The 27,903-nt window shown below is 42.3% G+C and overlaps 4 protein-coding genes across 5 annotated transcripts in view; 3 read left to right on the forward strand and 1 right to left on the reverse strand.

Annotated features, from left to right (window-relative positions):
• Positions 1-2,706, reverse strand: part of ppm1la (protein phosphatase, Mg2+/Mn2+ dependent, 1La) — a 12,087-nt gene extending 9,381 nt beyond the window's left edge. The window contains exon 1 of the mRNA XM_010778126.1: positions 1,819-2,706. Coding sequence (XP_010776428.1) covers positions 1,819-2,217 — 399 coding nt within the window. The 5' untranslated portion in view covers positions 2,218-2,706. The remainder of the gene's footprint in view (positions 1-1,818) is intronic.
• Positions 2,707-4,760: 2,054 nt separating this feature from the next.
• otol1a (otolin 1a) lies at positions 4,761-6,811 on the forward strand. The gene is made up of 4 exons (XM_010778127.1): positions 4,761-5,217; positions 5,310-5,399; positions 5,518-5,589; positions 5,917-6,811. Exons 1-4 carry the CDS (start codon positions 4,761-4,763, stop codon positions 6,759-6,761), a joined length of 1,464 nt encoding a protein of 487 aa, XP_010776429.1. The 3' UTR covers positions 6,762-6,811.
• Positions 6,812-13,737: 6,926 nt separating this feature from the next.
• On the forward strand, positions 13,738-20,840 carry LOC104951516 (uncharacterized). The gene is made up of 9 exons (XM_010778176.1): positions 13,738-13,774; positions 14,376-14,448; positions 15,459-15,611; positions 16,284-17,437; positions 18,001-18,142; positions 18,505-18,727; positions 19,242-19,354; positions 19,459-19,649; positions 20,030-20,840. The coding sequence occupies exons 1-9, from the start codon at positions 13,738-13,740 to the stop codon at positions 20,221-20,223; spliced, it is 2,280 nt and encodes a 759-aa protein (XP_010776478.1). The 3' UTR covers positions 20,224-20,840.
• A 1,569-nt stretch (positions 20,841-22,409) lies between these two features.
• On the forward strand, positions 22,410-27,609 carry tal1 (T-cell acute lymphocytic leukemia 1). 2 transcript variants are annotated; one of them, XM_010778128.1, is made up of 4 exons: positions 22,410-22,533; positions 23,761-24,303; positions 24,642-24,760; positions 25,660-27,609. In XM_010778128.1, exons 2-4 carry the CDS (start codon positions 23,798-23,800, stop codon positions 26,187-26,189), a joined length of 1,155 nt encoding a protein of 384 aa, XP_010776430.1. In that variant the 5' UTR covers positions 22,410-22,533; positions 23,761-23,797; the 3' UTR covers positions 26,190-27,609. The 2 variants fall into 2 exon arrangements, with proteins under 2 accessions (XP_010776430.1, XP_010776431.1); XM_010778129.1 differs by having other exon boundaries at positions 22,412-22,533; positions 24,672-24,760.
• The last annotated feature ends 294 nt before the right edge of the window (positions 27,610-27,903 follow it).

The following is a 27,903-nucleotide window of genomic DNA, read 5'->3' on the forward strand; positions in this document are numbered from 1 at the left end:
GGGGTTACGTTAACCGAATCTATTACGGTTATGACTCATCCCAGACTAAATTCTACCTACTGGCTGCCACAGTTTGCGAACTTTCCAGGTTAGTTTAGTCTCGACGTGTTGAGAGAATAATAGATTTTATGATTCATTACTAAGTGTGTGAAAGTAACAGCCGTCATCTACCACGATACAAAGAAGGACTTGGACTGACTACAAATCTGTCCTATAGTAAAATGTATTTTTTGGGAAATGACCGAGGTGCAGTGTCGCAAGCTCGTGAAATCGGTCTTGACGTTTAAATCTCTAACCGGGATATCAATAAATTTTATCAACGGAGGGGAGGAAGTCATTTCCGTTCTGTATTCGTCTGAAGGTATGAAAACCTTAACATAAGCCGACTCCCTCTCCTATTTTTCTCTTCATTCTTACCTCGTTCTTTTAGACGTCGATAGAAATTTTTCCTTCCCAGATGAACAGGCCGGTGCGGGCCAAAGTCCTGATTGACCTATAACTACCTCTCTGAAAGGTCCCAATGTGTTCATTTTGATGGGCTGTCTTCTGAGTGGTTAAACATTTCTAATGGTGTACCACAAGGTTCTGTTTTAGGTCCACTTTTATTACTCCATATATATCAACAGCTTAGGTTATAATGTAGATGAAGCTACTTTACATTTGTATGCTGATGATACCGTGATGTATTGTGCAGGTACCTCCATTAAGGAGGCGGTTGTTAAATTACAGGCTGTTTTTAACACTGTTCAGACTCAGCTCTCTGAGCTAAAGCTTCTTTTAAATGTGGATAAAACCAAGATAATGCTCTTTTCAAAAGCTAAAAAGACACCAGAGCCTGTTTTAGATATTGTAACTGCGCAAGGGAAAAAACTTGAAGTGGTAACCTGTTACAAATACCTTGGTATCTGGCTTGATGACTGTCTCTCTTTTAAACTGCATGTCAATAACCTGCTTAAAAGACTGAGGGTTAGGCTAGGTTTCTTTTACAGAAACAAGTCCTGTTTCTCACTTGAGGCCAGGAAAAGGCTAGTCACTGTGACCTTTTTACCTGTGCTGGACTATGGTGATCTGTTTTATATGAATGCACCGGCCAATTACCTGATCAAGTTAGATGCCGCCTATCACAGTGCACTGAGATTTGTGACAAACTTTAAAGCATTAACCCATCATTGTACCCTGTATGCAAGGGCAGGTTTGCTTTCACTAACTGTACGGCGGCTCAATCACTGGTATCTTTTTATTTACAAAGCAATGTTAGAGAAACTTCCATCCTACATCTGCTCCCTGATCTCACGGCGTATTGTAAATGGCTACTGCCTGAGATCGAATGCTGTGGTTGTATTAAATTGCCAACTGCCAGGACTGTCTTAGGTAATACAGCTTTTAGATGCGCAGCTCCGCTAATTTGGAACAGTCTGCAAAAGGAATGGAAGTTGAGCAGTTTGGTTCCATTACATGTTTTTAAAGCAAGGATAGATGCTATCCAATCGGAAACTGTTGGTATCTGTAAATGCTACTAGCTATACAAACTGTAGTCAATGTAAATATGCCATATGATGTCCTCTTTGTTTTTCTGTCATGTTTGTATTCATGTTGGAACCTACTTGCAGCAGGTCACCATTGAAAAAGAGGTCAATGATCTCAATGGGTTTTCACCTGAATAAATAAAGGTTTTGAATTTAATTTAATTGTATGTGTATCTGGATGAGTCCTGATGCATAGTGATAACATTGGATAATAGTGATAACATTGGCCTGTGTAACCTCATTGGCCTGTGTAACCTCATTGGCCTGTATAACCTTTCCCTCCCCAGCCTACCTCTCCACCGTGACCGTCAAATATGCCGAATATGGACGGGTGGCTCTTGTTGGTGATGTCGGTGAGCACCTCGAAGCGGTCCTCCATGTGATCTCTTCTCCCCTGTATGGAGTACACGGCGACGTTGTTGTTCTTGAACTCCCAGGTTTTGGAGAACTCTGCGTCCAGGACACTGAGGCCTCCCAGCCGGTCATTCTGCATCATCTCCGCCACTTTCCCCTTCACCATCTTCACGGCGTCCCGGCTGGACTTGACGATGGTTTTCACCTCGTCCGTGTGGAAGAAGTAACTCCACAGCGCCAGACTGATGCACAACAGGAACAATGTCTCCGGCCTGAGGAGAAAATAACGCATGATCCGACCCAGAAGAGACAAGAGCGTCATTGTGTCTCCTATCATCACACGCAACCAAACTGCGGTCTGTCTCTCTCCCCTTTTTGCACAATTCACTCCATCCGCTCAGAGGGACTGTGAAGAAATCGATTCACTGCCACGATATCTGACGAAGACTGGATTTAAACATTTAAAGAGCTCCTCAGGGGCCTGTCAGACACCGGGCCGAGCAGCGTAGGACAAAAGCGGACAGGCCACCGTTGTCTCGGTCCGATGTCTTGGTCCTATCTTCGGCTACCTAAACAGCTGCTAGTGGATTTTCCGAGTAAAGCCCCACAGCCCATTGTAGGATTACGGATATTTTGGGTGAGACTCACCCCGAAAATAGACATGGGAGTCACCGGGGCGCGAGAGTCAGTCGACGTGCTTCTTTTCCACCGTAAACCCTGTTTTCCCTCTCGGATATGTGTCTGTTCAATGTCCGTATCAAAATTAGATTTTTCTCACACACACACCTCCATGCTTGCAATGTGTCAAACCACAAAGGGTGAGTAAGGATAAAACCGGAAGTCGACTGTGCTTGTCTTAATAAAATGAAAGCATTTATAGAAGCTCACTAGGGTGGACAAAGGGCGTTTTTTTTTAGAGTCAGGGCTTTATTTTGAAAGTATGTAGCGGAAGTGGATTTCGGTGACCGTGGTAAAGATACCGATGACCAACATGACGGCTCATTCTTGTGCAGTCGGTGCTGACAGGAGTGCGCAGCTGCAAGCTCATACAATGGACAAACTGCGGAATGAAATCATGATGTCATGTAGTACAACATCATATTGTATTAATCTACATACATTTCCACACTCCATATTATCTTCCATTCTCCCCGGAACATTCAATGCCCCTGCTAATTTGTTATGAGCAACTGGACATGAATCAATGCAATATTAACTAGGCCTAAAATAGAATAGAAACCACGTATAGACATATAAATACACATATGTAAAGTAGCTAAAATACGTGTAAAACAACAATTAAATACACGTAAATGACATGATGCAATAATAAGTGTGTGAAATTAGGCCTTTGTTCAGATGTTGTTTCAGTAGTCATTACATTGACTCAACATCTCCCCCTAGTGACCTTTTGGAGTGATACACCTCTGACAGTCCTATCAACAACCAGGACAAAGCAAGTCAGACACAGACACACACACACACACACACACACACACACACACACACACACACACACACACACACACACACACACGCACACGCACACGCACACACACACACATACATACAACTTAACCATTTTAACCAAGCCTTATAAATGAAAACGTGTTTTTTTCTGTTTTGAAATATGCAACAGTCAATATAACAATTCATGTAAATGTGTCAATTGTGAACATGGTGTTTGAAAAGATTTTCGTAGGATAACCTGACAAAATAAAAGTACCTGTAATCCTGTATCATATCTATTCGATTTTAAATAAGGGTGTAACAATCATACTCTTGTTAGAACAATGGGAGCCAATGTGAGGTTAACAATTTGAATGATGTGATTTTTTCAAAAGCAATTACAGACTTGAGGAGGATACTAAGATGATTAAACCTACATGTATAGTTTTAGTTTAGTTAACATATTAAAAGTTATCATTATAAAGCAATTTACGAACTTAATATGTCAGGATATATTTCCTCTGTAGTGACCTTTTCTGCCCTTTTGTTCTGTTGAGTTGATAATCCATTATTTTTGCCACATTCTGTATCATGTCATCTTATGTGGAGCCTACGCAACTAAATCATTCAGAGTTAATTTCACTGGTTTGAAACTAAATCCTACACCCTTTCGGAGACATGTAAAGCTTAGTTCAGTGGGGCCAGGTTTCCATGAGGTTTACTAGGTTTACTGGGCTCTTTGGGTTGGTTTGATCAAGGAAGTGAACGGTTAGATCAATGTTGCCACGCCGCCTGTTTTGGGACATTGATCCCTCTCCCTCTGGGTGTATGGTGATCCATGTTCTGCTTTGAGGTGCTGCCAAATGGTGTGATCACTGCAAGGTGTTGCACCCGGCAACTATATGATTTACTATTCATTACCAACAATGTGTGAGTTTGTGTGTCTATCCTGTATGCTTATGTACACGTGTTCAGCAAATGTGCATCTTTGTGTGTAACCTGCTGTTTGTGTACAAAGCAAGCATGTGTGTGAACAACACTTTAGCATTGTGTGCGCTCATGGTCCCTGGATTCATATCCCATATCACAAAGAATAAAGTCTCGCCTTGTATAAAACCTTCTTTATTTCAAATCCCTCAGGAGCCATATAATCTGTTCTTACCAGCCCACCTACCTCCTAATAACCCCCCATGTGCTGTCCCTTGTTCTCTCTCTGGGCTACTGGGGCAATATAAGAAAAGAGGCAGCCTACACCAATCATAAATTGGAGGGGATGGAGTGAAAAGTCAACACCATTTACATCAGAAGGTAAGATGCATTTGTTGCTTTACTATACATCGCAAACACAGTAGTGTTATAGGAATAAATTCAGTTTTGTCTATATTCTTCAAATCTCCACCCATTTCCTTACAGATTACTACAGTCGTCAGTATGTTTTCCGTTCGCCTCGTATTCCTGACCACTCTCCTTGTGGTACTGATGGCCGGGATGACCTTCAGTGCCAGAACCACACGCCGGCCTAAACCTCAGACCACCAGGAAGCCCCCTCGAGCTGGGAGCGGAGGTGGTGGAGGTGGACGATTCAGACGGACCACCACCACAACCCCGTCTCCTTCCAGCAGCGCACACAACGATGAGACAACTGAGGTGACAATGGACTCTTACTCCGTGTCCCCCACAGACAGCACCACCTTCTCCAGCGATACTTTCTCCACTGAGTTCCACACCGACGCCATAGCACCTCCCGGGAACGCCCTTGGAAACTATACCCTTGATTACAATGAATGCTTCTTCAACGTCTGTGAGTGCTGTCCGCCAGAGCGAGGCCCCGCAGGGCCCATAGGTGAGACAGGGCCACCGGGACCGCAAGGAGAGAAGGGCCCTGTAGGTAAGTTTGATTGTTATTTTCAGGTTAGTTAAGTTACTTTTTGGAGGTCAAATGTTTTCCTGTTTATGCTCTTATCTTTTTTTTCCTCCCAGGGTTACCAGGAGAGAGAGGAGAAACCGGGACCAGAGGGCCCCCAGGACTGGCAGGTCTTCCTGGAGCCAACGGACTCAATGGTGACATAGGTATAACGCGGCTTAACAGCAGGAGATATTTTGAATGTCTCTTCTTTTCTGCAAAACCCTGGCCTGTTTAAGTACTCTGATATCATTTTCTACGCTTTATTTATCAAACCTACCACAGGTGAAAAAGGTGATCAAGGGCCGATGGGTCTTCCTGGTGCCCCTGGCACCTCGGAAAAACAAAGAGAGAGAGGTCTGTATTAGTAAAACTTGTATAAATAATAGATAATAGATTTTCAAAGGGGGGAGACTTGCTTTTAGGGCCCTAAATCATTATTAGCAGTAGACTAGTGAATGGAAATGTTTTAGTTTAAAGACAATGTCAAAAGAAAAAATGCGTCTACGGGGAAGCCAACAGTATCAGACTTTGAAAACCGCTGTTTTAAATCATATATTTTTGTGCCATAATTAATCAGATTAGATTAAATACATGCCCCCTTTAAAGGTATGCAAATGTTAAATTCTGAGATTGTTCGAAACATGTCTTCCTATTTGCATGTTACCTCTGTACACACTATAGGTGATCCTGGCCCCAGAGGAGAGAAAGGTGAACGTGGCTTCATCGGTCTGAAAGGGGACCCTGGAGAAAGGGGAGAGACCGGCCTGAATGGGACCAAGGGCAGCGCCGGGCGAGAGGGGCCTGCAGGTTCCCCCGGACCCTCTGGGACAAAGGGTCAGAAAGGTGAACAAGGACTTACACCCGAGTGTTTACCTGGTGATATAGGGGAGCCTGGGCCCCCTGGAATGAGAGGTGAGATGGGCCCCCCAGGAGTGAATGGAACTGATGGTGTAAAGGGGGAGAGAGGGGAACCAGGGCCTCCGGGAGGGAAGGGGGATACAGGTGTCAGAGGGCACCCAGGGCCTCCAGGAGGGAGGGGCATGGCAGGGCAGAGGGGGGAGAGGGGAGTTAAAGGTGTGCGTGGACCTCGGGGCCCTAAAGGTGCTCCAGGTAAGAGTGCAGAGCTGATCCGCTCGGCCTTCAGTGTGGGCTTGTTCCCCAGCAGGTCCTTCCCTCCGCCCGGCCTGCCTGTGAAGTTTGATAAGGTGTTTTACAATGGGGAGGGGCACTGGGACCCGAATATCAACAAGTTCAACGCCACCTATCCAGGGGTCTACTTATTCAGTTACCACATCACCGTGCGCAACAGGCCTGTGCGTGCTGCCCTAGTGGTCAATGGGATACGGAAGCTGCGGACTCGGGACTCTCTGTACGGCCAGGACATCGATCAGGCTTCCAACCTGGCTCTGATGCAGCTGAACAAAGGCGACCAGGTGTGGCTGGAGACTCTGAGAGACTGGAACGGAGTTTACTCCAGCAACGAGGATGACAGCACTTTCTCTGGCTTCCTGCTTTACCCAGACTAAAAAAACAAACCCACTGATAATGAAAACCTGTGACTGCCGCCTATGACCTTGAATGAGCCCTAGTTGAAACTGCTTGTAGATTCTGCACAACCTTCAACCTATTGCACTGCTTTGTCAAATGTATGTGATTCAGCTAAATGCCGCTGCTTCTGATTTTGCTCGACACCCTCGTACTAATCACAATAAATGCTTCGCTTGCCTTGCTATATTTAGAGATGGATGAGGCTTGATTAGACTGCTTTATGCAACACTTCTGTTCTTAGAAACAATGCATTAAAAATGACTATACTTGAAATGGATGACCCTTGAGTTTTATTTATTTAGAGCCAAAACTGGAAGCTAATTTATAAGCCATTAGTCATTGCAATTATAATAGATAAGCTCTGTGTCAGTGAGGCAAATACAAATTTGAGAACAATTGAAGAAAATTATCTATAATTGCATTTGATTTCCACTAGAGGGTGTAAGGCGTCCAAGTTCTGAATGCAAAGAAAGTAATGAAAAGGTGGCAGACAATGAAGGAAAAAAAAATGTCCCACAAAATTTGAAATTTACAAAAAAATAGTTATTTATGTTTTGTTGACTGGAAAACAAAAGGAGATAAATACTTAAGCATTTACGTGGATGGCACTCACACAGCAGGATGGTAAAAAATATTCTTGCAGCATCTTTTCTTTCACCACAGCTCTGTTTCTGTTGAATTTAACCAATAGTTTGTTATGTGAATATGGGGATTCATTAGGCCTATGGGGCAAAACAGTACAGAAATGGTGAAACACTAGTTTCTCTAATTATCAGCAAATATTGAAGGCAGGGGTGAAGGTGATTAAGACCCACAGGGACACAAAAGACTTATATAGATTTATAATAGCATCGCCCAGAAGTGGATATAGGTAAAAAAAAAAAAAAAAGCCTCATTGACACACTCACGATAACAGATAACCTTAGCAGCGATCACGGAGGATAACCCTCTGCAGCAGAAAGAGATGAATGCACTATAAATTATTCTCTAGTGTAGCCACTGTACAATGAAAAATAGCTTTGACTTTTACAAATGCTATATCTCATTAGACAGTCAGGACCTCTTTCCAGATTAAAAATGATCATGACTCCTTTTCCTTTCAACAACAGCAATCCATCTGGAAGATACATTGCATTTCGTGGTTTATTTCTCTGGGGGAAACTGAGACACTTGTGTGTTGTCATGTAGATGTTAAAAAGACAGTAGGGAGACTGCATTAATAAGGTCAAATATATATTTAATTGTGTATTGTTTTCATTATTACAATTTCACACACAAAAACCAGCCTTAATTAGAAAAATGCTGTTATTAGATAAGAACTATCACAACAAATATACACCTTACAGGGTTTAACCTTATTAGATTGAAATTGTTCATGTTGAATATCTTTATCATAACATTTGATTACGACCTTTGATGTGCATTTAAGTGATTTTTCTGCCAAAAACAATTATATATTCACTAAATATCTTCTTCATTGCTCTCACACATACATTGTGCAATACAGCAATAAACTGGGCCTAAATCCATATCATTTAAAAATACAAATAAATTATAGAATTTTAAGCAGATATGCATGTCTTATTCTTTTAAAAATATAAATCTACCTAAGACTCCAATTTGTTTGGAGAATATGTGTACACTTCACCAATATTGTTCCCAGTATCAGATTTACTGTAATAAGGAGTATTGTAACATAATGAAAAAGCGGGGAAGAATATTATAGTTAAGTTCAAATATCCATAATCAAAAATAGCCTGTATTTTTATTGTGTCTTTTAAGAAGGAATAGATAACAAAACTGTGACGCTTTTTTTCTTCCAATTGCAAAGTGTGAGTGTTGGACTTGAATAAAAAAATATAAACCAAACAAGATTATGAACACGATGAATATGGGAATTTTGTACGGGATTACAACTTAATCTTAACCATTTTGGACTGCTTTGATTGATTACAAACTGGTTTCATCATTTAGAATGACTATGATGATTTTATTTTTCTAATGAGTCATGTCAACTGTATACACTTTATTTATTGGGGGAAAAAACTTGAGAAAAAGTCAAAACCATTACCTAGGCCCAATCCCAAACCACGCCCTACACCCTACCTCTACACACTATCCCTCTGTGACGGAGTGAACTCCGTGGAGTGACACTCTCAGCTCAATGAGGCTCCTTCCTGTCAGATGGAGGCAGGGGCGGATCTACCGGGGTGGCATGGGATGGCAACTGCCACCCTAAAAAATAGCCTTACCACCCCAGTTATCAGCTTTGTTTTGAAATAAAAGTGGTGGCTCATCGGACATTTATGAGAGAAAATCCCTAATGTCCGAGTGCAAGTGAATGCAGCACAAGACGCAAGTCTTGTAACCCTTCCCCACGGCCCTGCCGCGAGCATGGAAATATGATTGGTGGCGATTTTATTTGAACAGTCTGATTCGGACCGTAGACGGAAGGAATTAGGTATTTGCGGTCTACGATGACAGAGAAGAGACTGTCAAGTTTGGCTGTACTCAGCATTGAATCAAAATGCACTAAAGCAGTGGTCGCCAACCAGTCGATCGCGAGTGTGGTGCGGGTAGATCGCGGACCGTTAAAAAAAAAAGTAACAAAAGAAAGAAAAATCAAATTAAAATAATAATGTTTGAAAAATACGTTTTTAGATGTAAACCTATCATCCACCACCCCGTTAGCAGGTGCCACTTGATTGACGTATATTTGAGACACCTCAATAATATAATACATTAACCGTGCTTTACGTGAACCTCATCATGACACAAGAGAGGACGTATATTATTGAGGTGTCTCAAATATACGTCAATCAAGTGGCACCTGCTAANAGTAGTTTTATCGGTAAGTGTCGTTAGTGACTTTTCTGTGGGTCGTAGTGGACGAACTTTGTACTTTAGTTATGAACACCACCTACGTAACTATCGGTTCATTTACTTGCTAATTACCTCCCTTTGACCTACTTTGGTTATTTGATGATAGGCTGCTCCTCGCAGGTCGGGACCACGTCTCTCCGGAGTGAGACTGCGGCCGAGCTCCGAGTGAGTCGCGTCTGAGAGACCTCACCCTCGCAACGACACCCCCTTCGACCACCGGTAGAACCTTACGGTGTATCTACAGGTACACGTGCTACGTCTTGGTAACAACGCAGCCATAGTTTACGTTCTGGCGTCGGCACTGATAGCTGTCGCTCACAACTGTGTTTAATTTGAATGCCTGCTGTACTTTGAATAGGGATGTATGATCGAGCCTAGACGAACTGACTCAGAGACACCACTGTCACATCGCTTCGGAAGTCTGGCTAACACATACAAATTTCCTGCTAAGTGACAAGGACATTTGCTGTCCGGGGCGGTAGTGTCCTACAAATCGACTAACGTTCAAGAAACCTGCTATAGCCTTCCGGAAGGTACCACCTTACTTTTATATGTCGCCCATTTTTACACCCTTGAGCCGTAGGCCCACACCAACCACACCTCCTTCGTAATCTCCAATAAGGAACGAGATTTTACGGGTGTAAATTGCTCTGGTCGTTTCGGAATGGAGGGTACCTAACCTTCACAGCTACTACTTCGCATTACGAAAGATCTCCACACGGCTGCCACGACCTTACACTACCTATATAGTTCTATGTTACAGGTTATCACGGGCCTTGGAAGCGCGACAACAGCCTTTAGTAGCCAGCTACTCCTAACCGCCCACACAGCTCTCCTTTTCGACCTCTCTCCGTCCCTTTGACGTTCGGAAAGTCACCATCGACCTATTACAAATGGGCTACGATCATGGGATGGACCGTGTACTGACGAGCGAATACCCTCGCGACCAATTACCAGCTCGTCGATTTAAGACGTTTAACTTGGTACCCGTACGGGTTACGTGACCCTTGATGGGTAATGATGAGATACTAACGTGATGTCGGTTGGTGCGCAATTAATGACGTGGTTTCCCTGTTGACCATCGTAGGCCACCTTATGTTTAGAGGTGTGTCATGGTTGATCGTTGTCGTTGGGTACAGACAGCGCTGGGGCCGAGGCTTCAGCGTAAAGGTCTGACATACTCACCGTTATACCGGCTCGCTTTTCTTTAAGGTGTCTGACACCCCTAAATTTGTCCGCTACTCGATAGGTCTTGTCTCTGTGTTATATATGCGATGTACACGTGTGGTTGCGTTAGGCCGGCCACGCCAAGTTCGAGGACACGATCTCTAAAAGTTACAAGCTCTTGGCTCAAGAAGCAAAATCGAGGCCGAGAAAAGCTGATGGCGGGTACTCTATGGTAGACACGACCGCAGTAGCACAACGCATGATACTACGCATTAGGCAACGACACGGCCGAACGAAGTATTCTGGGTTTGCGCGCCTTTGGCGAGCTGTCGACAGTGTGGCTGTTGTTGTTGTTACCGGCGAACACGAGGTCGAAGGAGACGAATCGAGATACGCCGTTCTTGGTCTATAGGTCTTCCATAGATCCCTAGAGAAGTCACGCTGGTCGACGACGAACATTCAAGGAGGTAGCAATCACACTGTGTGACCTATTCATTGCGACTACCGGAAACAACACTAAGTCCTCAACTGAGGGTGTGGTACGGGCGGAGCTGGCCATTCGCACCTTCATACGTACGCAAAACGAGGTCGGCCTGTTAAAAAACCCGAGTTTACTTGGCCTAAGCTCGATGTGCTACCGACGAGGCGCACGACCCACACTTGTCCCCTTTTGAGTCACGAAAAGTTCGAGGTCGAGCCTTGTGCCGGGACTTGTGACAACCCGCAGCACTTACTCAATTTTCTACCACGGGACCTTTACTTAAGATACGACCTCTGGCGTTAATATTTGACCAATAAGTCGTCATATACGGTGAGTCTCTACCTTTTTATAGTATAATAAGTAGTTTCCGGTGGACGCCAGCCGTCCCAAGTCTTCTGCCTACTATTCCTCGTTCTAAGGTGATTAATATACCGTGCGAAATACAGCAAAGTTATAAGCAACTAAAGGTAAGAAGTGTCCGTCCCGACCTTCACTAGGGTCTGCGTCCTGTTATTTTTACTAAATGGCCAGGAAATGCCACGTCCAAACTTACTACAGTCCGTCAGTGAAGTAGTAGTCAAAAAGAACAGATGAGGGAGAGAGTTTACGTGCCTACTTTCGAAGTTTGACGTTACCCGATGCGTAGATTTGTCCTCACAGAGACCACACTTTGCCATCCTTACTTCTAAGACACCTCGTCGTCGTATCGTATCACTACGACGTAAAACGGAGACCTAACTCCAATATCTCACAGTGGAACTAATGCGTAGCACTAACTCCCCCACACTATCAATTGTCGGGACGGTCGTAGACAGACATATAAACAGGCCCTTATCTCAACCCACAACACTACTCCGTCATAAGTCTGCAACTTACACCTAACCGTAGAACGACCACTAAAGGGACTTCATTCTCAAGTAGGGGTAAGGACCAAATAGAGATCTCCACAAAGAACACCAGGGTCGCTCGTTAGTAGAAAATAGACTCGTACACACGACGAAGGTGCAAGTCAAACTGAGAAGAGGTTAATCCAAGAAGAAAGCAAACTTGCCAAGAAGGAAAAACAAATTGACAAGGTGACACCCGTCAGTTCAATACACGAGGAGTTCACGACGTCGGGAAAGCTAATTATCGTGGGAAAGACGGACTCGAAATTAAGCTCGTTCTTCCTACATCTACTCTACGTACACTACTTATTGATTCAAACCAAAACTGACTCCCGACACTACGAAAAACTTTGTGAAAGTAGTCCAGGCTAGAGTAGACTCGACTGTGTTACACTACCCCGTGTGAATTACAACGTAACGGATATAATCAAATAACGGTAATGAAGTGTCTACCGACCTCACTAGCGCTCTGCGTCCGTGTGTGTCTACTAGCCAGGAACCACGTCAAGAATCTTACTACCAGAATAACTCGAAGATACTGTTATGGTTGGCCTAATTAGATAAGACAGTTTCCAACGCATTCGTCAGACGGCCCGAGGCGACCCTCGAGCCCGACCACTAGCTATGAACTAAGGAGACCTGGTCCGACCACAGGAGAAAGATAGGCACCAGTTGGATACTGGGGAAAATACGGCGCACGTGCAGATTTGGGTGGCGCGGCGGTTCACAGGTTTTCATTATAACGTGATAGTCACCGCTGAGCCTATTCCCCTCCAGACACTCGAACCCCATGGCAGAACCACGCACTACTACGCTTCGGCTCACACCTGTCGGACCAGTAATCCCCGTCGGTAGGGAACTTCACAGTCGTCTTCTCAGTCTAATTTCTCATTTAAGGTCTTTATACGTTTCAATATCAGAATATTTCCTATATAAAACAGTACTTACCAGAAAGACTAAAGCAGACCCATGTGAACGACAAATCAGCACGACCAACTAAGCGACCAACTTCATTAAAGTGATCAAAATAGAAATACCGAGCACCACAGTCTCTCACACCCCGTTTGAGACTAGCAATACAGAGAAGAAGAGATGCGACATCTTTCTGTACGCCACGACATTTTTTGAGTGACGCGCCTGCTTCATCCAGGTAGATTAATATGACACTCATGGAAGGCAGATCCTTAGAGTATTTTTTTATCAGCACACCTGGCCGGCCTGGTGTCGGGGATCTCTCTGTTGAGGGGCAGCCGGTCACTGAGAAAGGCGTTGTATCCGTATCTCTGGAACAACCTCTCTGGCTCCTTCTGCTCAGATCGTCCCCCCACTTGGTGAACAGATGAGTGTCTGGGTTGAGCTTCCTCACCACGCTCCTCTCCTTCTTCACTTCTGCATTGTTCTGGTTCACCAGTTCCTTCTTTTCAAGTTTATTCGTCACATTGAGCAGTCTGTTGATGTCTGTTTTCATCTTGTCCATCCTGTTGAGTATTCCCTGACCCCTGATGGAGTCGTAGTGGTGGGCTCTACTGAGTCTCTATGAGTGGGTATGAACCTCCTTCTTCATGGAGCCGAGGTAAAGAAGAGACCCAGCCATGGCAAACGCCAGAAGGAATCCTTTAATCCAGCCAGATCTCATCCTGGGGCTTCTGTGCATGTCTTGTGAATAAAGGAGGAGGAAATATTCCCCTGGCTTTAATTTCAGGTGCTCTCACTTCCACCCTCCTTATCCAGATACAGTAACGCCCTTTGGCAAACCACAGCTGTGTTATCCAACATCCAGTTCCCTGGCAATAAACGAATATAGGACATTGCAACATTAAAGTTGCCATTACACTGAATCTAACGGTATGAAGGTTTATGACAATTCCCATGATCATACAAAGATCCAATTGGTTTAATACCCACATGATCCTGTGGGTCACATTATGGCTGATGGCTCTCTTGACAGTATGTTCCCATAAATCTCCCACTACACGACACTAAATAAGAACCAAACCCTAAGTTAGAAGATTATGCTACGTCATAATAGGATATATTATATAAATGTAGAGGTAAGCTAAAACACAAAATAATGGGCATTACCTCTTTGAATACTTTTAAAGCCTTTTTTTATCCACATTTTATTAATTTCCTTTTGCTGTGATGTGCATTTTTCTGAATGTTTTTTCTGCCAGTTGCAGGGGCCCATGGGGGTTTGGGCAGCTCAGACTCAGCCATTTTTGCGCAGACACTCAAACCCTATCTGAGGTGAGCAGTGCAAAGCTTCTTGTGTCAAACAAATATAAATCCTATAAAATATATCCATAAAGAAATTTCCAATACTGTATATTAAGAAGCTCATATATTATCATAAAAACACTAGGAAATGAAGCTCTTATTGTGAGATATTTGCAAACTGTGATACTGAAAAATAGAGATTTTGTCTCCAAACATTGTAATTATTGAATGTAAGACACCAGATAGAGTAACAGTCATATGTTAATTAAATAAAACGGAGTAGATAGATCTGTAAGTAAATCAAAAATGTGTGTGCAACTGAGTAATAAAAACAATTTGTTAAGAGGTTGAATTGTTCATTTGATCAACCCTTTTCAGTTGATCTTCCGGCTATTATAATTATTATAGACTATAGATCATTCTGGTCATTATCATAATAAACTGAAGAATAAAAAGGCTGAGCATGAGACAAAACAGAAACAGGCTGATGTTTTTGTGTAAGAATAAAGAATGACATGACAAACTGTGATCTATTGAAACTGAATGTTTGTCTCCTCTTGACACACAAGAGAAATGAATCACACTCAGTCCATTACAAGGATAATCCACATGGCTGGTGTATCATGCTATCTTTATCACTAGGCCAGGGGATAAACACAAGCAGAGACGATGGAGCACAATGCAGAGCAGCTTAGCTGCTGGGCATAAGGATAGATGTTAGGATGACGTTTCTCTTTGCAGCTCACCACTAGTGCCACGCCCCTGACTATAAATCTGATATTACATAAAACAGCTTAGGAAGACGCATCTTCATTCACTCCATGTTAAGTCAATCTGCCGGGTACATAACGTGGCTGGATTCTACACCACATACAATCAGCTTTGCACAATTAAACTTCAACAAATATAAATGTTCGCTCAAACAGAGGTCCATCATTTCATCACTCACTTAATTTTACTCATTCCTTTTGCCTTGCTGTTTTCCATCACCCAGAATGATGGATGACTTTACTAATTTGCATCTTTCTCATGATTGTCAGGTCGCTTCTTGCAATCAGTGACGAACTCCCTCTGAGCCCAAGACATGAGCAAGCCAAGCTTCTTCTGGAGCGAGCACGACTCAAGGCTCGCTCCAATCACATTAACGAAGATCTCCGCTGCAGACGCCCCAAGTCTGATCAGAGATCCACCATGTAAGTTGGCTTCATCTGCTTACGTGGGCTATGACCTCTTTGGCATCTTCAGAACTTTGTACAGTTTTGCATGCACAGTTATGAATCACTGTAGTGATAACGAGTTTAATTTGCTGACAAGTTAGTTTGCTGTATCTGTTAATCCCTCAATTTCCCATCCGTATGTCTCCCCTATCTTCACCTCTGCTTTGTCCCATCTTCTCTTGCACTTTGGCAATTCTAATTTTGCGTAACTGAACATAAGTTGACGCTTTGACATACACAGCGCAGTCAATGTTGAGAAAATGTTTGTTGTCGTTCTGTTCATGTGACATTGAACACGTCACACACTTTAGTTTGCTTAAAATCCCTCATATTAGCAAGAAGCATTCTCTTCATTTAGAATAAGAATAAGGAAGATTTACATTGGACATACATTAAAGACCTAGCGTACCTACCTGCAGCCACTATGAACTGTAATTCTCATTGTCAGGTCTTTTGTTTATATAATCTCCAAAAATCTCTCAATTTGAAAAGGTTTTCCATCTACCTGCTCTGTTTCTGAGAGATATCTGAAATTCAGTGTCACTTATGTTAATTTTTGCTTCACTTTTACAAGATACTATCTTACAAAGAAATGTAAAACAAGTGTTACTCTCTTATCGACAAAGAAACGATTGTGTTCTTTTGCAGAAAGAAGCAGCAAGTTGAGCCTCTCACTCCAGCACCAGAGCAGAAAGCTGTTCAAACCAAAGAAGATAATTCAGCTCAAACTGTATCTGATACCCTCCTCATCTCCAGCCAAAGAGACACTTCCCCCAGTGACCAAGGGGCTCGATCCAGACGCTACGGTTGTTCACCCACACGGGTGCGCTTTGAAGACGAATCAGAGAAAGAAGCAGAGTCTCGGTACCTGGATAGAGTGAGACAGCGCAGCAGATCTGGGGGGCCCAAATCCAAGAAAAAATTAAATAATACAGATTCTAGCAGTAATGGAACAGAGAGGAACAAAAGCCATCGGAGTGTCTCCATGCCTCCTTTACAGAAGAAAGAAGTTGCGGGTTTCAGTGGCGAACCCACAACAGTGATTAAAGAGATTATAGTGCTGGTGAAGAAATGTGAGGCATGTGGCTCTGTGGTCAGGGAGCCCCAGCCAATGTCATCACAGTCAGATCCAAAGAACACTGAGCCCCCACAGCCTGAGGACACACGGGAAAAAGCTGCTCCTCGCTGGGTGCCTCATAACAAGCCAGAAGCAAGTACTCGTCCTAAAGCTTCTTTAACTGTCACTTTTGCCGGAGCTTACGTGCTGGGGGAAAACAAAGAGAGCAGCACAGGGTGGAAACCTTCAGGGTTTGGGAAACTTAGGAGAAGGAGTAGGAAAGGAGAAAGTCGGCTGGAGTCTGGCAATGGCCCTTACGGTCCATCTTGGGCTCAGCGGCGTAACTCAAATCCCAGGAACAGGGTCAATGTGAGCAGAGCTGTTTCTTTTTCCCCTGATAGTCCCATCGCTCTGGAGCCCCGTTTGCCGGAGGCATCTGGACTAAGGGAATCTCCTCCCCCAACACTGCCTATAAAGTCAGCTCTGAAGTCGAGTTCAAGGAATCGCTCGGCTGCAGGACAGTCCTCTGTGCAGTTCCAGATGACTTCAAATCCGGGAGGTGAGGGAGGATCACAGAATTCTGAACTCCTGGACCCTACAGAGGCTAGAGGGCAGTCTGCAGTGGCTCTAACCCAAGGGAGCCCTGCCAAAAGCAACCCAGTGCCCTGTATCAGACCCTCCACCCTGAGGTACTCCGCAGCCCTGCCAGCTGTTGAACTCTGGGAGGCCACTCCAGATGGAGCAGGTGAGTGGTCATTGGGGAAGAGCAGGGCGGATAGATCTCAGTTCCTATGGAAGGTCGCGTACACTTGATTTTCTGCCATTTAGGATGTACTATTCTAGGAATACGAACTATGTTTCAATTTCTTAATTAAGTATGAGCAAAATGTACTCAAATATTAAAAAATAATAGTAATTAGGTAAGATATTATTTAATAAGATTATTATTAATCCTGATTAAATGTGTTTATAATATATATATTATATATATATAGATATAGATATATAAATCAACATTTAACATTTGAAAATATTTTCCAGGTACCTAAGAAATTGGAATTGTAGATCTTCAAAATATAATAATCAATGAGTTAGGTGGAATACAAATTACAATATTGTTCTTTGAAAAGCAGTACAATATAAAGTAGCAGAAAGTACCTCAAAATGGTACTTTAGTGCCATACTTAGGTAAATTCACTTAGTTACTATCCAACACTGACAGTGGAATAGAATGGAACAAAATGGAATAAAAATAATACAGGAAAATGATTATTTGACATCCACTAATTGCATTGTGTGTACCACCAGGTGAGCCTGGTTCTGGTCCTGAGTGTCGTCCCGCTCTGCGCGTCCTGGCTATGTCTCGGGCTGAGGATCTCAGAGCAGAGCTGCTGAGAGCAGAACATCTGAAAGCTGAGGCCATATGGGAGGAAAATTGTGACGGTTCCAGGTAAGCCAAAGTAACAACGCTCTTCATAGCTTAGATAATAAACCCCTTGCCCCCCCCCATGCTGTTTCCAAAATGCATTTAGCATGTCAGCCTGGTTGCAGTTAGGAGATTAAAACCCTGACCTACAGTCCACAGGATGTTGTTATTAAAATAATTCTGTGAACATTAAGACTATACTGCCCTCTTCTGGTAATGAAGATCTGTGTTTGTTAAGGTCATTCAGAGCTGAATTATAAAACAAAGAACAACAATCCTGGCTTGTTATGTTGGTGATGTCTTTGTGTCTATATTAAAATATGTTGTGTTCATATTGCACTCTTGCTAAAAAAAATATGTCTGTCTGTCTGACTGGCCTTTTACAGAAAGATGGATGGACGACCGAAGCTCTTCCTACGTCGCTTCTTCTCCTCCATTGGTCTGAACAGTGTTGGTAGGCTGGTGAAAGGAGGCCGCTCCAGCAGCATGGAGCAGCTCAGTTTACCCTCTGCACCACGGGTGGGCAACTCTGCTTCCCCAAGCCCCACGCGCAGACCCCAGCCCAGCATCCGCATGCAGAGGACGCCCTCACTGCAGACACTGAACACGGTGAGAAGCAAACTCTTCTTCATATGATGTTCAGGACGGTTGTGTTGCTCTGCCATCGTCCTTTATTTTTCACATCGATAAAATAAGAATGTTAACCCCATAAAGGTTGCTGTAGGAAGAGAACAAATTCCAAGTTCTGCTTTAAAGTACCTTTCACTGCTTATTTGCCACAGTGGACCAACCTACGCTTTGATGTATTACCTCTCTGTCTGATATTGGGAGCAGAGATAATGCATTCCAGGTTGTCAGTGTTTCCTACTTTCTGTGGCAGCCATCCTTGTTGTCCTCCTGGCAGCTGAAATATTACATTAAAATAATGTAAACAACATTCTGTACCATCCAATCATAGATGGTATTTGCAAAATGTGTATGTGTTTGGTGTCAATCACACATTGTTAGATTTATAGGTTTGTAAGAGCCAAAAAGTTGCATTGCCAAAAGCAGATCCGGAGACATTTTGCCAATATGAAAAACAGTAACACAATGTTTTACAGTGCCATTTATTTGCCACTAGGTGCTGCCACTGGCCCAACTGCGCAAAGCCTCCTCAGTGCAGAGTTTGGAGAGGAGAACAGAACGTTCAACAATACTGGGAGAGGTGCGGATACCGTACGGCCTGGCACCCAGGTGAGTGTCATAAACCAAATAAAGGAGAAAAATACAATGAACATGGATTATCGAACCACATCGTTTCGTTTTTTGTGACTAAAGCTGCATTTTTGCTGTTACAGCCCTGACAGCCCTCAGATCGAGTTTCACAGGGCCCTGAGTGCTGAAGATGTACTTGCCTCCAGAATTGTGCGTCCTGTGGGCCGGGTCACCCAGGCTTTCCCTGATGGGACTCTCCTCCTGGAGCTGGTCAGACCCCCAAATGGTCCATTTGGTTTTGTCATCTCAAGGGGCAAAGGTCGACCCAACACAGGTAGCTTTTTAAATCTACATTGTCTTTGTACTTTCTTAAATTTGGTGTTTTGCAGGATTTTTACTCTTATTATTTGTATTTATTTGATATGCCGTGTATCTTGCATATGTCATTGTTCAGATAAATATGGACCTTTTACAAATTGGTAATTGGTAATCTTCATAATTATATTGATCATATTCGGATACAAATGCTTTTACTCATAGTAAAGCTGTTTTATGTTTACAATTTTGTTGTTTTGTTATGGTTAAATACTTTTTTTGCTTGCACCTGTTTTCCTCTGCTCTACCTCCTCTATTCTCACTCTATGCAACCATTCCTTCAACTTCATTTCATGTGTCTTCCTTCTCTCTGTTCACCTCTTATTGTTTCCTTTCCAGGTGTGTATGTAGAGAAAGTGGGTGACGGTGGTGTCGAAGGCCCTTACACAGGTCTCCTCGGCATCGGTGATGAAATTCTGCAGGTGAATGGAGAGGCAGTTGCTGGCCTCAGTCTGGACCATGTGACGCGGCTCATGACCCGGGAAAGCACTGCTTCTCTTCGGATCATGCCAGCCCGACGCAACCAGCGCTGACTGGGAAATAAGCATGGCACAGAGCCATTTATCCTGCAGCTATGGATTTTAATTCACAGCTACAAACCCTGACCATTGACTGTAACCTGTGAATAGAGTTTTCTTCTGTGCAGTTTGATGTGTGAAAAGGCTACATGAGATTACAAGGTTGCATGTTCATTACAATATGACACTGCAAGGGGACTCGGATTGCAATGACAAATCAAAAACATAACCAAAGGACAAATGCAAATAAATGCAGTAGGTCTGCACTAGATATAACCTGTATTCCAGAGTATATTTGTGATACTAATAAAATGTTAAGACTATATAATATTATTTAGATCCAGGACAACTGTTTTTATTTATTCATGGTCCGACATAACTGAATAGGGATCGTTTAACTTCACTTTTTTATGTTTAAATTTAGATTTATTTTTGACTCCCTAAATGAGTGTAGAAAATATTTAGTTTCAAATATTGTGCCACACTTAAATGTTTACTATTAATCTTATTGATGATGTCAGATGATTGACTTGTGGAATGATGTACCACAGGTATAATCATGGCTCCTGATACATTTCAACTATTTATTTAATTAATAAATAAAAGTTCGCAAATAAATAATATTGCACTGGGGCTCTGCAGGATTCCTTTTATTTTTTTACTTGTGCTGCGTCACTTAATATCATTCAGGAAAATGATACTTGTTTTCTTTTAAATTAAATTGTTTATTATGTCAAAAGTTTGTAATACATTCATTAATTATGAACAAAACACATGCTATTCAGTTATGATAAAACTTAATATAAACATTTATATTATAAGGGACCACCCTTATAATATCAATGTTTAAATTATAAGTTGAATTATAATCACAATTTGTTTTTTTATTTCAAAAGTGAAACTCCAAAAACCTAACACAGCCTCAATTGAATCAATCAGGTGTAGCCTATTGATTTGCAAATGTAGGATCACCAATTGGAACAAAGACGTGCCGATTGCTCCCCAACATCAAACATCTTATGGCACAATTGAGGTCCACAAAAACGTTTAAATGGCTAATCAGACCATACAGCGTTAAGCACAGGATGCCGGATGATGGTCGTGACTGCTGTTTATCTGTTGAAAGTTCGTGACTAATAATGCTCTAATACAGGGCTTAAAAACGTGTAACATGAGACTATCTAATTATGTTTATTGGGTTCTATATTTAGCCACGTCACACGCTTATTTGACTAAATGTATGCCATTATTTAAATTCATACACGTATTTGACAAAACGTGAAAAACGCTATGTGAAAAAGCCGTTATTAGGATGTACCTGCTACCATTTGAGCTGTCCTGAATGTGCTCTGATAGCGTGCTGCTCTTTTATCTGACGCGTCCAGGGGCCGATACGCTTTTATCTCCCCCAGCCATGAGTCCCGGCCCCAGGGAACCGCCGTCCAAGGCCTCCAGCACCAACAATGACATGCAACAGCACATTTATTTATTTATTTACTTAAGTTATTTATTCACACATTTATACATGTATTGATTTGTTAATTGATATAGAATCGTGTGTCCCTTTCGATTATGGCATCGTTATCATAATTACATCCTCGTCATTCTGTATCAATAGCACATCCTGCCTCAAGGCGAAGGAAATTAATATGGATTATAGGCTACTCTTTTCAGGATAACAAAAAATAAGAAAAAAGAGACGAGTCGACCCTCTGCTATCGGTAGTTATCTCATTGCAGGATAAATTGGCTTAGCAAAAAACCCTTTGTTGAAATTAAAAATAGGTCAACAGCTTAACCTGAGCTTTTGTTTCTTTCATAAAAATAAAAAAAACACCTCCACTAAAGCTCTGGATACAGTATACTACCCCGCGTTGTTACAGGCCGTTGCTCTGTGCCTGTTTGCTTTTTTTTATGCTTTGCCCTCCACAAGCCTATATAGCCCACGACAGCCAAATAATAATGAATCATTTCATAAATAATGGGTTTAGTGGCTTATCGGGAATGAAGAGGCCGCTGCCGTGCGCTTATCTCACTCGGCCACATTGCGGCCTGTGTTCCGCTCCCCATACTGAGGGAGCGCGCTGGATGCTGCGAGGAATAACTCAGCCACACACACACACACACACACACACACACACACACACACACACACACACACACACACACACACACACACACACACACACACACACACACACACACACACACACACACACACACCGCTCCAGCACTGGTAGAAAAAAAAGAAAAAACCTCAGACATGGATGACCCACTCACAAAATGGCTCCACTTACACAGTAACATCAACAACACGGCTAGAACGGTAAGTGCAAAAAATACACCTCTGTATTTAAACCAGGTTATTCGTTGTTCCCTACGGCTATAATTTGATGCTTATCGTCGGAATTTATCGATGTTATATTCGGAATATTTAGCCTACATTTTCTGCTATTGTCCGATCGTATGTTGGAGACTGTAGCTACGGGATGTGGGCTAATAACGGATGCGAGGCCTATTGGAGAATTCCCAGGAATAAAAGTGCGCTTTTTGTGGCGGTCTGTTGTTCGTTTCCAGTATTTCCCACATCTTTATTTTTTAATTAGCTATTAAAACAATTTACACTGTTGTTTATTGTAATCAATCTGACACGCTTTTGCGGCTTTACAACAACAACAGCATTGTGGCCTATTGCTATAATGACATATAACACCACCGACTCTGACATGTTTAGCTATAGAAAACGATCAAGTTGGAGTATTTTTGAAGGTTATCTGTGGATTGATGAAAACCAAAAAGGTGGGATTTGATATCGACGAGGAATGGACACCGAGCTCTCTTCGTGGTCCTGGCATGCTGTCATTAAGACGATAAGTTCACCTTAAAGAACAAGAACAACCTTAATTAGCTTTTCATATTAGACTTTACGCAGGGCTCAAACCTTGGTTTATATAGGCTACATTAAGGTATTATCTCAACGAGTAAGGGCCAACAATGAGAGATTAATAGATAAAAACATGCACTACAGAAACAACAAATAACAAATGTATTTAAAATAAATTACACGGGCTCCACATCTATGATAAAATGTTTGACTGGTGACATTTCACAATGAGCCTAGGAATTTTTCACATCGCAACAGATTTAGAGAACAGAAATCTCTCAAATCTTCATAGCTTACACATAATATAATACTCGAGAATTAATAATAAAAAACTCTTATTTTTTATTTTTTATTTGAGTTGCAATCGGCCTTTTCTTTATTTATTATTACTTTTACCTTTTTGAAGTGTTGAATATATTCTGGTAGGCCTAATTACGAGACATTATACAAGCGGCTTACAGAATATTGATTTTCTTTCTTAATTGGTTTGTTCGTTATGTAAAGTCTGCAATTCGAATAATGATGGTAATAAAAACATTAAAATAAACGCCAATAATAAAAATGAAAATAATTCATTCCTATAGGCTTTTAGTAAAGGCTGGTTATATATTCGGTATATTAAGACTGAACCATTGTGTCATTAACTTAATGGAGGAAAATCTTATTTAGGACGTAGTGGACTCGAGCGAGTGGTGACGGTAAAAAAATGATGGAAAAACGGCAGCCGGAGCTTCTTCCTGGAAGTCCTGATGCAGTGTCCGGACCTGGAAAACGGGAGGACTCCTCCATCATCTCCAGAATAAACGGGTGCAAGGAGGAAGAGGAGCCGAGGAGGGAGGAGGGGGAGAAAGAGAGGGGAGGGAACCTGAAGGGGGCTGAAGAGACGGATGACGTTCCTCTGCAGAACTCGAGCAACGGGAACAGCATCAGCATCATTATCAACGGCGTTGCCAAGGAAACTGCCTCTCACAACGCCCTTGACCTGAAAAGGGAAGTGCCGGTGATCGAGCTCTCCAGGAGGGACGCTATAAAAGCGCTGGAGTTTAGGACTGAGAGCCATTTGGTGCCGATCACGGAACTTCGCAGACCTCCACCGCTGCCGCTGCCGCAACGAGACGACGCTCGAATGGTCCAACTGAGCCCAAACGCGTTTCCTGTCCCGGCCCGGGCGATGCTCTACAACCTGGCGCAGCCTCTCGCCGCCATCAACAGGTAAAGGTTGAGACAGAAAATGAAAAATAGGCTAATTTAGTTTCATGAATGCACGTTTCTATTCGATCCTTGTGAGGGCACCATGACTGTTAGGCCTAGATGCAGTCCTATGGCCCTGAAGGAAAAGGCTTTTAAAGTGTGAAAATATGCTTATTGTGTACATTATATTGACATTTCTTCCTATGTATCATTAATGACAGAAATAATAATCCCATAAATGGGTGTACGTGTTTCTGAGAGTGCATGTGTGTGCCCCTGGTGCAAGGAGTGGGGGTTGTTGAGGATTAAATGCAATGATGAATATAATGTAAATTCATGTTTTGTTCACATACATTTAGACTTTTTTTGTCTGCTTTCTGTTGCTGTAGTCTTGGAGGGGAGACGGAGCAGTACAGCATGTACCCCAGCAACAGGGTAAAGCGACGCCCGGCGCCCTATGAGGTTGAACTCGACGAGGGTAAGCATATTTTAGATCTTTATAAGTATGTTAAAGTGGACTTTGCTGTGTCCAAGTCTCCTATATCCCTTCTTCATCTTCATTGTCATTCATCCACTGACATTGATCTATACTAATCTGAGTGTTGCAGAAGGTGCCTGCCACTAAATAAGCGTTTAACCAGGAGAAACAAATCCATAAAACCATAATTCATGACATAAATGAATGCTGTTAATCTTAATGTCAAATACATGTACCTGCATGCCATCAAAGGAAGCTATTTTCAAGCGGATTTTGAGTTTATTTCATTTGAAACATCCTTTCCATCGCTGCCCACTCACTGCCACATACAGGGGTGGAGGATGGGGGTGCTGCTGCCTCCATGCCAAGGTTTTACTGCAGAGTGGGCTGAAGGATTAAGATAGACTGGGTGTGTTCCAAGGGTGACAATAGCCTGAAAGACACAATTGTAGAGGGCGGGAGGATGTGACTATACCTGCAATTATGTATTTTATCATACCAAAATAAGTTCAAAGTACATCGAAATTGAATATGGAGGACAAAGTCTACACAACACACTTTACTGGGGTTTGGCACACAAAGCCAAACGGCATACGGCACATTGCATATTATACTTTTTTTTGCAAAGATATAGCTACTTTCCATCACCTTAAATTCAAAGGTTGTAGGGATGACCATTTTGTAGCTTATTTTTAAGACAAAAACAATTTTTTCTCAAAACCTAGGTGAATTTGTTTTCCTGCGACTACTTCTTCCATTTTTCTTATTGCCCTTATATTGCTTTGGCCTTTTACACACAGCATTATCTGTTTTATTTGTGTTATGTTTTCAATGCCTTTCTTTTGCTCTTTTTTTTAATTATCTATGTCTATCTCTTTTTCCAATGCTTTCTCTGTTAGCTGGCCAGCCAAAGATTGTACGTCGTATCTTCACTAACAGCCGTGAACGTTGGCGGCAGCAGAACGTAAATGGGGCATTCTCAGAGCTTCGCAAACTCATCCCAACTCACCCTCCAGACAAGAAGCTGAGCAAGAATGAGATCCTGCGGCTTGCTATGAAGTACATCAGCTTCCTCTCCAACCTCCTGGACGACCAGGACGGAGGGAGAAATGTTGGCAGCACAACTGATGGAGAAACAGGGCTGCTGGTTGGGGTCGGGACACTTGAAGGGGGCCCTCAGGGGGTTCCACATCAGGACACGGTGGTGAGCTTGGCAAGGGACGATCTTCTTGAGACAATGTCACCAGGCTCTAGCTGTGGAAGTCTGCCTGATGGCGATGCCGAGGGAAGTCCTGAGAGCTATATGGAGGACCAGGACTCGCCTCCAGCTCCAAGGACTCTATCGGCTTCTCGTGGGCCTGCGCTGCATCTAGCTGCTAGAGATCTGAGGCGCAATGGCCGCCCTTCAGATGGCTCTAGTCGCCGATGATGCTTATTCCAAAAGAAAACAGATACAACACCTGAGACTGAAATAACAGGGACTAAGAAAGAGGTGCATATGCTCAGGACCCAATAGCTTTGAGTTGTCAGTGTAGGAAAGAGAATCAAGTGCCACGTAGGAGAAAGTGGAACACATCCCGTCTCAATACTATCCAAGGCAGCATTGATGTTTTGATTGGTGATCGGTTGAATTTGATCAAAGAAAGACTTGTAAATTCTGCATGTCTCATGTCTTCGACCGACTTGCGGATTATGACTCTGTATTTTGAAAGTCCAATAAAGGATATTCTAAAATAAACAAAAAAAGAAGAACAAACAAACAAAACTAACCAAACAGAAGATCAGCTAAGAAACACTTAGCAAATATATTTTATGTGTTGTATTGAAGTTTGGAACAATGCTTCACGAACGATACTATTGATTACAATATGGTGTGGACAGGCTCTAAAACATCAATGAATAAACCTCATTCATGCCCAACAAATTGAATGTGTTGGAATGAGACAGAAAAGTAAGTTTGTCTCAGTTTTAGGCCATAAATGAACAGTCTGGACTTTATTGTACCCATGCAGTAACGTATGTATTGTAAATAGCATTATATTTCCACTGCACAATGTAACAACGGTGAGTGGAGGTTCAATTAATGTGGTTTAAGATGTACCGTAGTGTGTTTGTCAATGGGTTTACTAGCAAAATGGTCTTTTGGGAGACATGAAGCGGGGAAAGAGGAAAGAAACTCAAAATGTAAAGCAAGCAACTGAACGTAGTACATCAAATGTGGTACCCTTTATTTCTGTTACACTTTGGTGAGGAGAAAATGACACCAAATACGACGACAGACAGTTAAACATTTTCACTGCCGGGTTGAATATATCTATTTGAATTTGCGGAGGTACAAGACATGCAGTGTTTCTTAAAGTGTACAAAATATGAGTCCTATAATATCATGAAATGACTCATGCAGTCCTTTTGATATGAATGTTTCAGTGTTTTTTTAACTGTTATGCAGTTGTAGTTTAGTAAGGTACACAAACAAATCCCTTCATTGTCGCATTTCACATACAGTCACATGCAGAGACGCACACAACCACACGCACATGCACATGCACGCACATACACCACACACAGTGTTAATATCATAACAACACCAGCAGTTTTTGGATTAATACAGTTAGGTATTGCTCACTGTTGTTGGTTATTCTGCTTTTTTAGCAGGACCTAGTAGCCTATATTGGTACCTTTGGTAACTATGGTATTTTATGAATTGCAGTAAAGGGACATTGTACGTTTGGTCATGACATATTTGTTGTATGATAGCTGTATCTATAAATATATCCAATGTTAAATCGATGAATTTTATATAAAACCCCTGAATAAAACATGCAGAGGAGCCTGCACAAAGCCTTGTATTTGATGTCACTTGAGCATGTTGTCGGTATTATTAATTAAATCCAGTTTAATTCAATTCATTTTAATTCAATTCATTTAAAGCAAGTTTAGTTAAATGTAATTCTATTAAATGTCTTGACTTTACAAATAACTGGACATATAGGGGCCTGTTTTTACTATTTACCATTTACACTTGTGATTGCATTACCTAATTGTCAAATTCCTATAGGGCATCATTGGCATTGCATACCTTGCAGCTGTTTCACATCTTTAGAAAGTGCATAGTTAAACCACAACCTCCTCTCGAAACTCCC

Source organism: Notothenia coriiceps, unplaced genomic scaffold (assembly GCF_000735185.1).
Source record: "Notothenia coriiceps isolate Sejong01 unplaced genomic scaffold, NC01 NC01_scaffold00018999, whole genome shotgun sequence".
Classification (NCBI taxonomy): domain Eukaryota; kingdom Metazoa; phylum Chordata; class Actinopteri; order Perciformes; family Nototheniidae; genus Notothenia; species Notothenia coriiceps.

Excerpts from the sequence above, each read along its gene's own strand:
- otol1a (XM_010778127.1), top strand. The coding sequence starts at position 4,761 with ATGTTTTCCGTTCGCCTCGTATTCCTGACCACTCTCCTTGTGGTACTG. Across the intron at positions 5,400-5,517 it reads CGGACTCAATGGTGACATAG|GTGAAAAAGGTGATCAAGGG; the intron begins GTATAACGCGGC and ends AACCTACCACAG. Across the intron at positions 5,590-5,916 it reads GGAAAAACAAAGAGAGAGAG|GTGATCCTGGCCCCAGAGGA; the intron begins GTCTGTATTAGT and ends TACACACTATAG.
- LOC104951516 (XM_010778176.1), top strand. The coding sequence starts at position 13,738 with ATGAGTGGGTATGAACCTCCTTCTTCATGGAGCCGAG. Across the intron at positions 14,449-15,458 it reads ACACTCAAACCCTATCTGAG|GTCGCTTCTTGCAATCAGTG; the intron begins GTGAGCAGTGCA and ends CATGATTGTCAG. Across the intron at positions 17,438-18,000 it reads GGCCACTCCAGATGGAGCAG|GTGAGCCTGGTTCTGGTCCT; the intron begins GTGAGTGGTCAT and ends GTGTACCACCAG.
- tal1 (XM_010778128.1), top strand. The coding sequence starts at position 23,798 with ATGATGGAAAAACGGCAGCCGGAGCTTCTTCCTGGAAGTCCTGATGCA. Across the intron at positions 24,304-24,641 it reads CCTCTCGCCGCCATCAACAG|ACTTTTTTTGTCTGCTTTCT; the intron begins GTAAAGGTTGAG and ends ACATACATTTAG. Across the intron at positions 24,761-25,659 it reads TGAGGTTGAACTCGACGAGG|CTGGCCAGCCAAAGATTGTA; the intron begins GTAAGCATATTT and ends TTTCTCTGTTAG.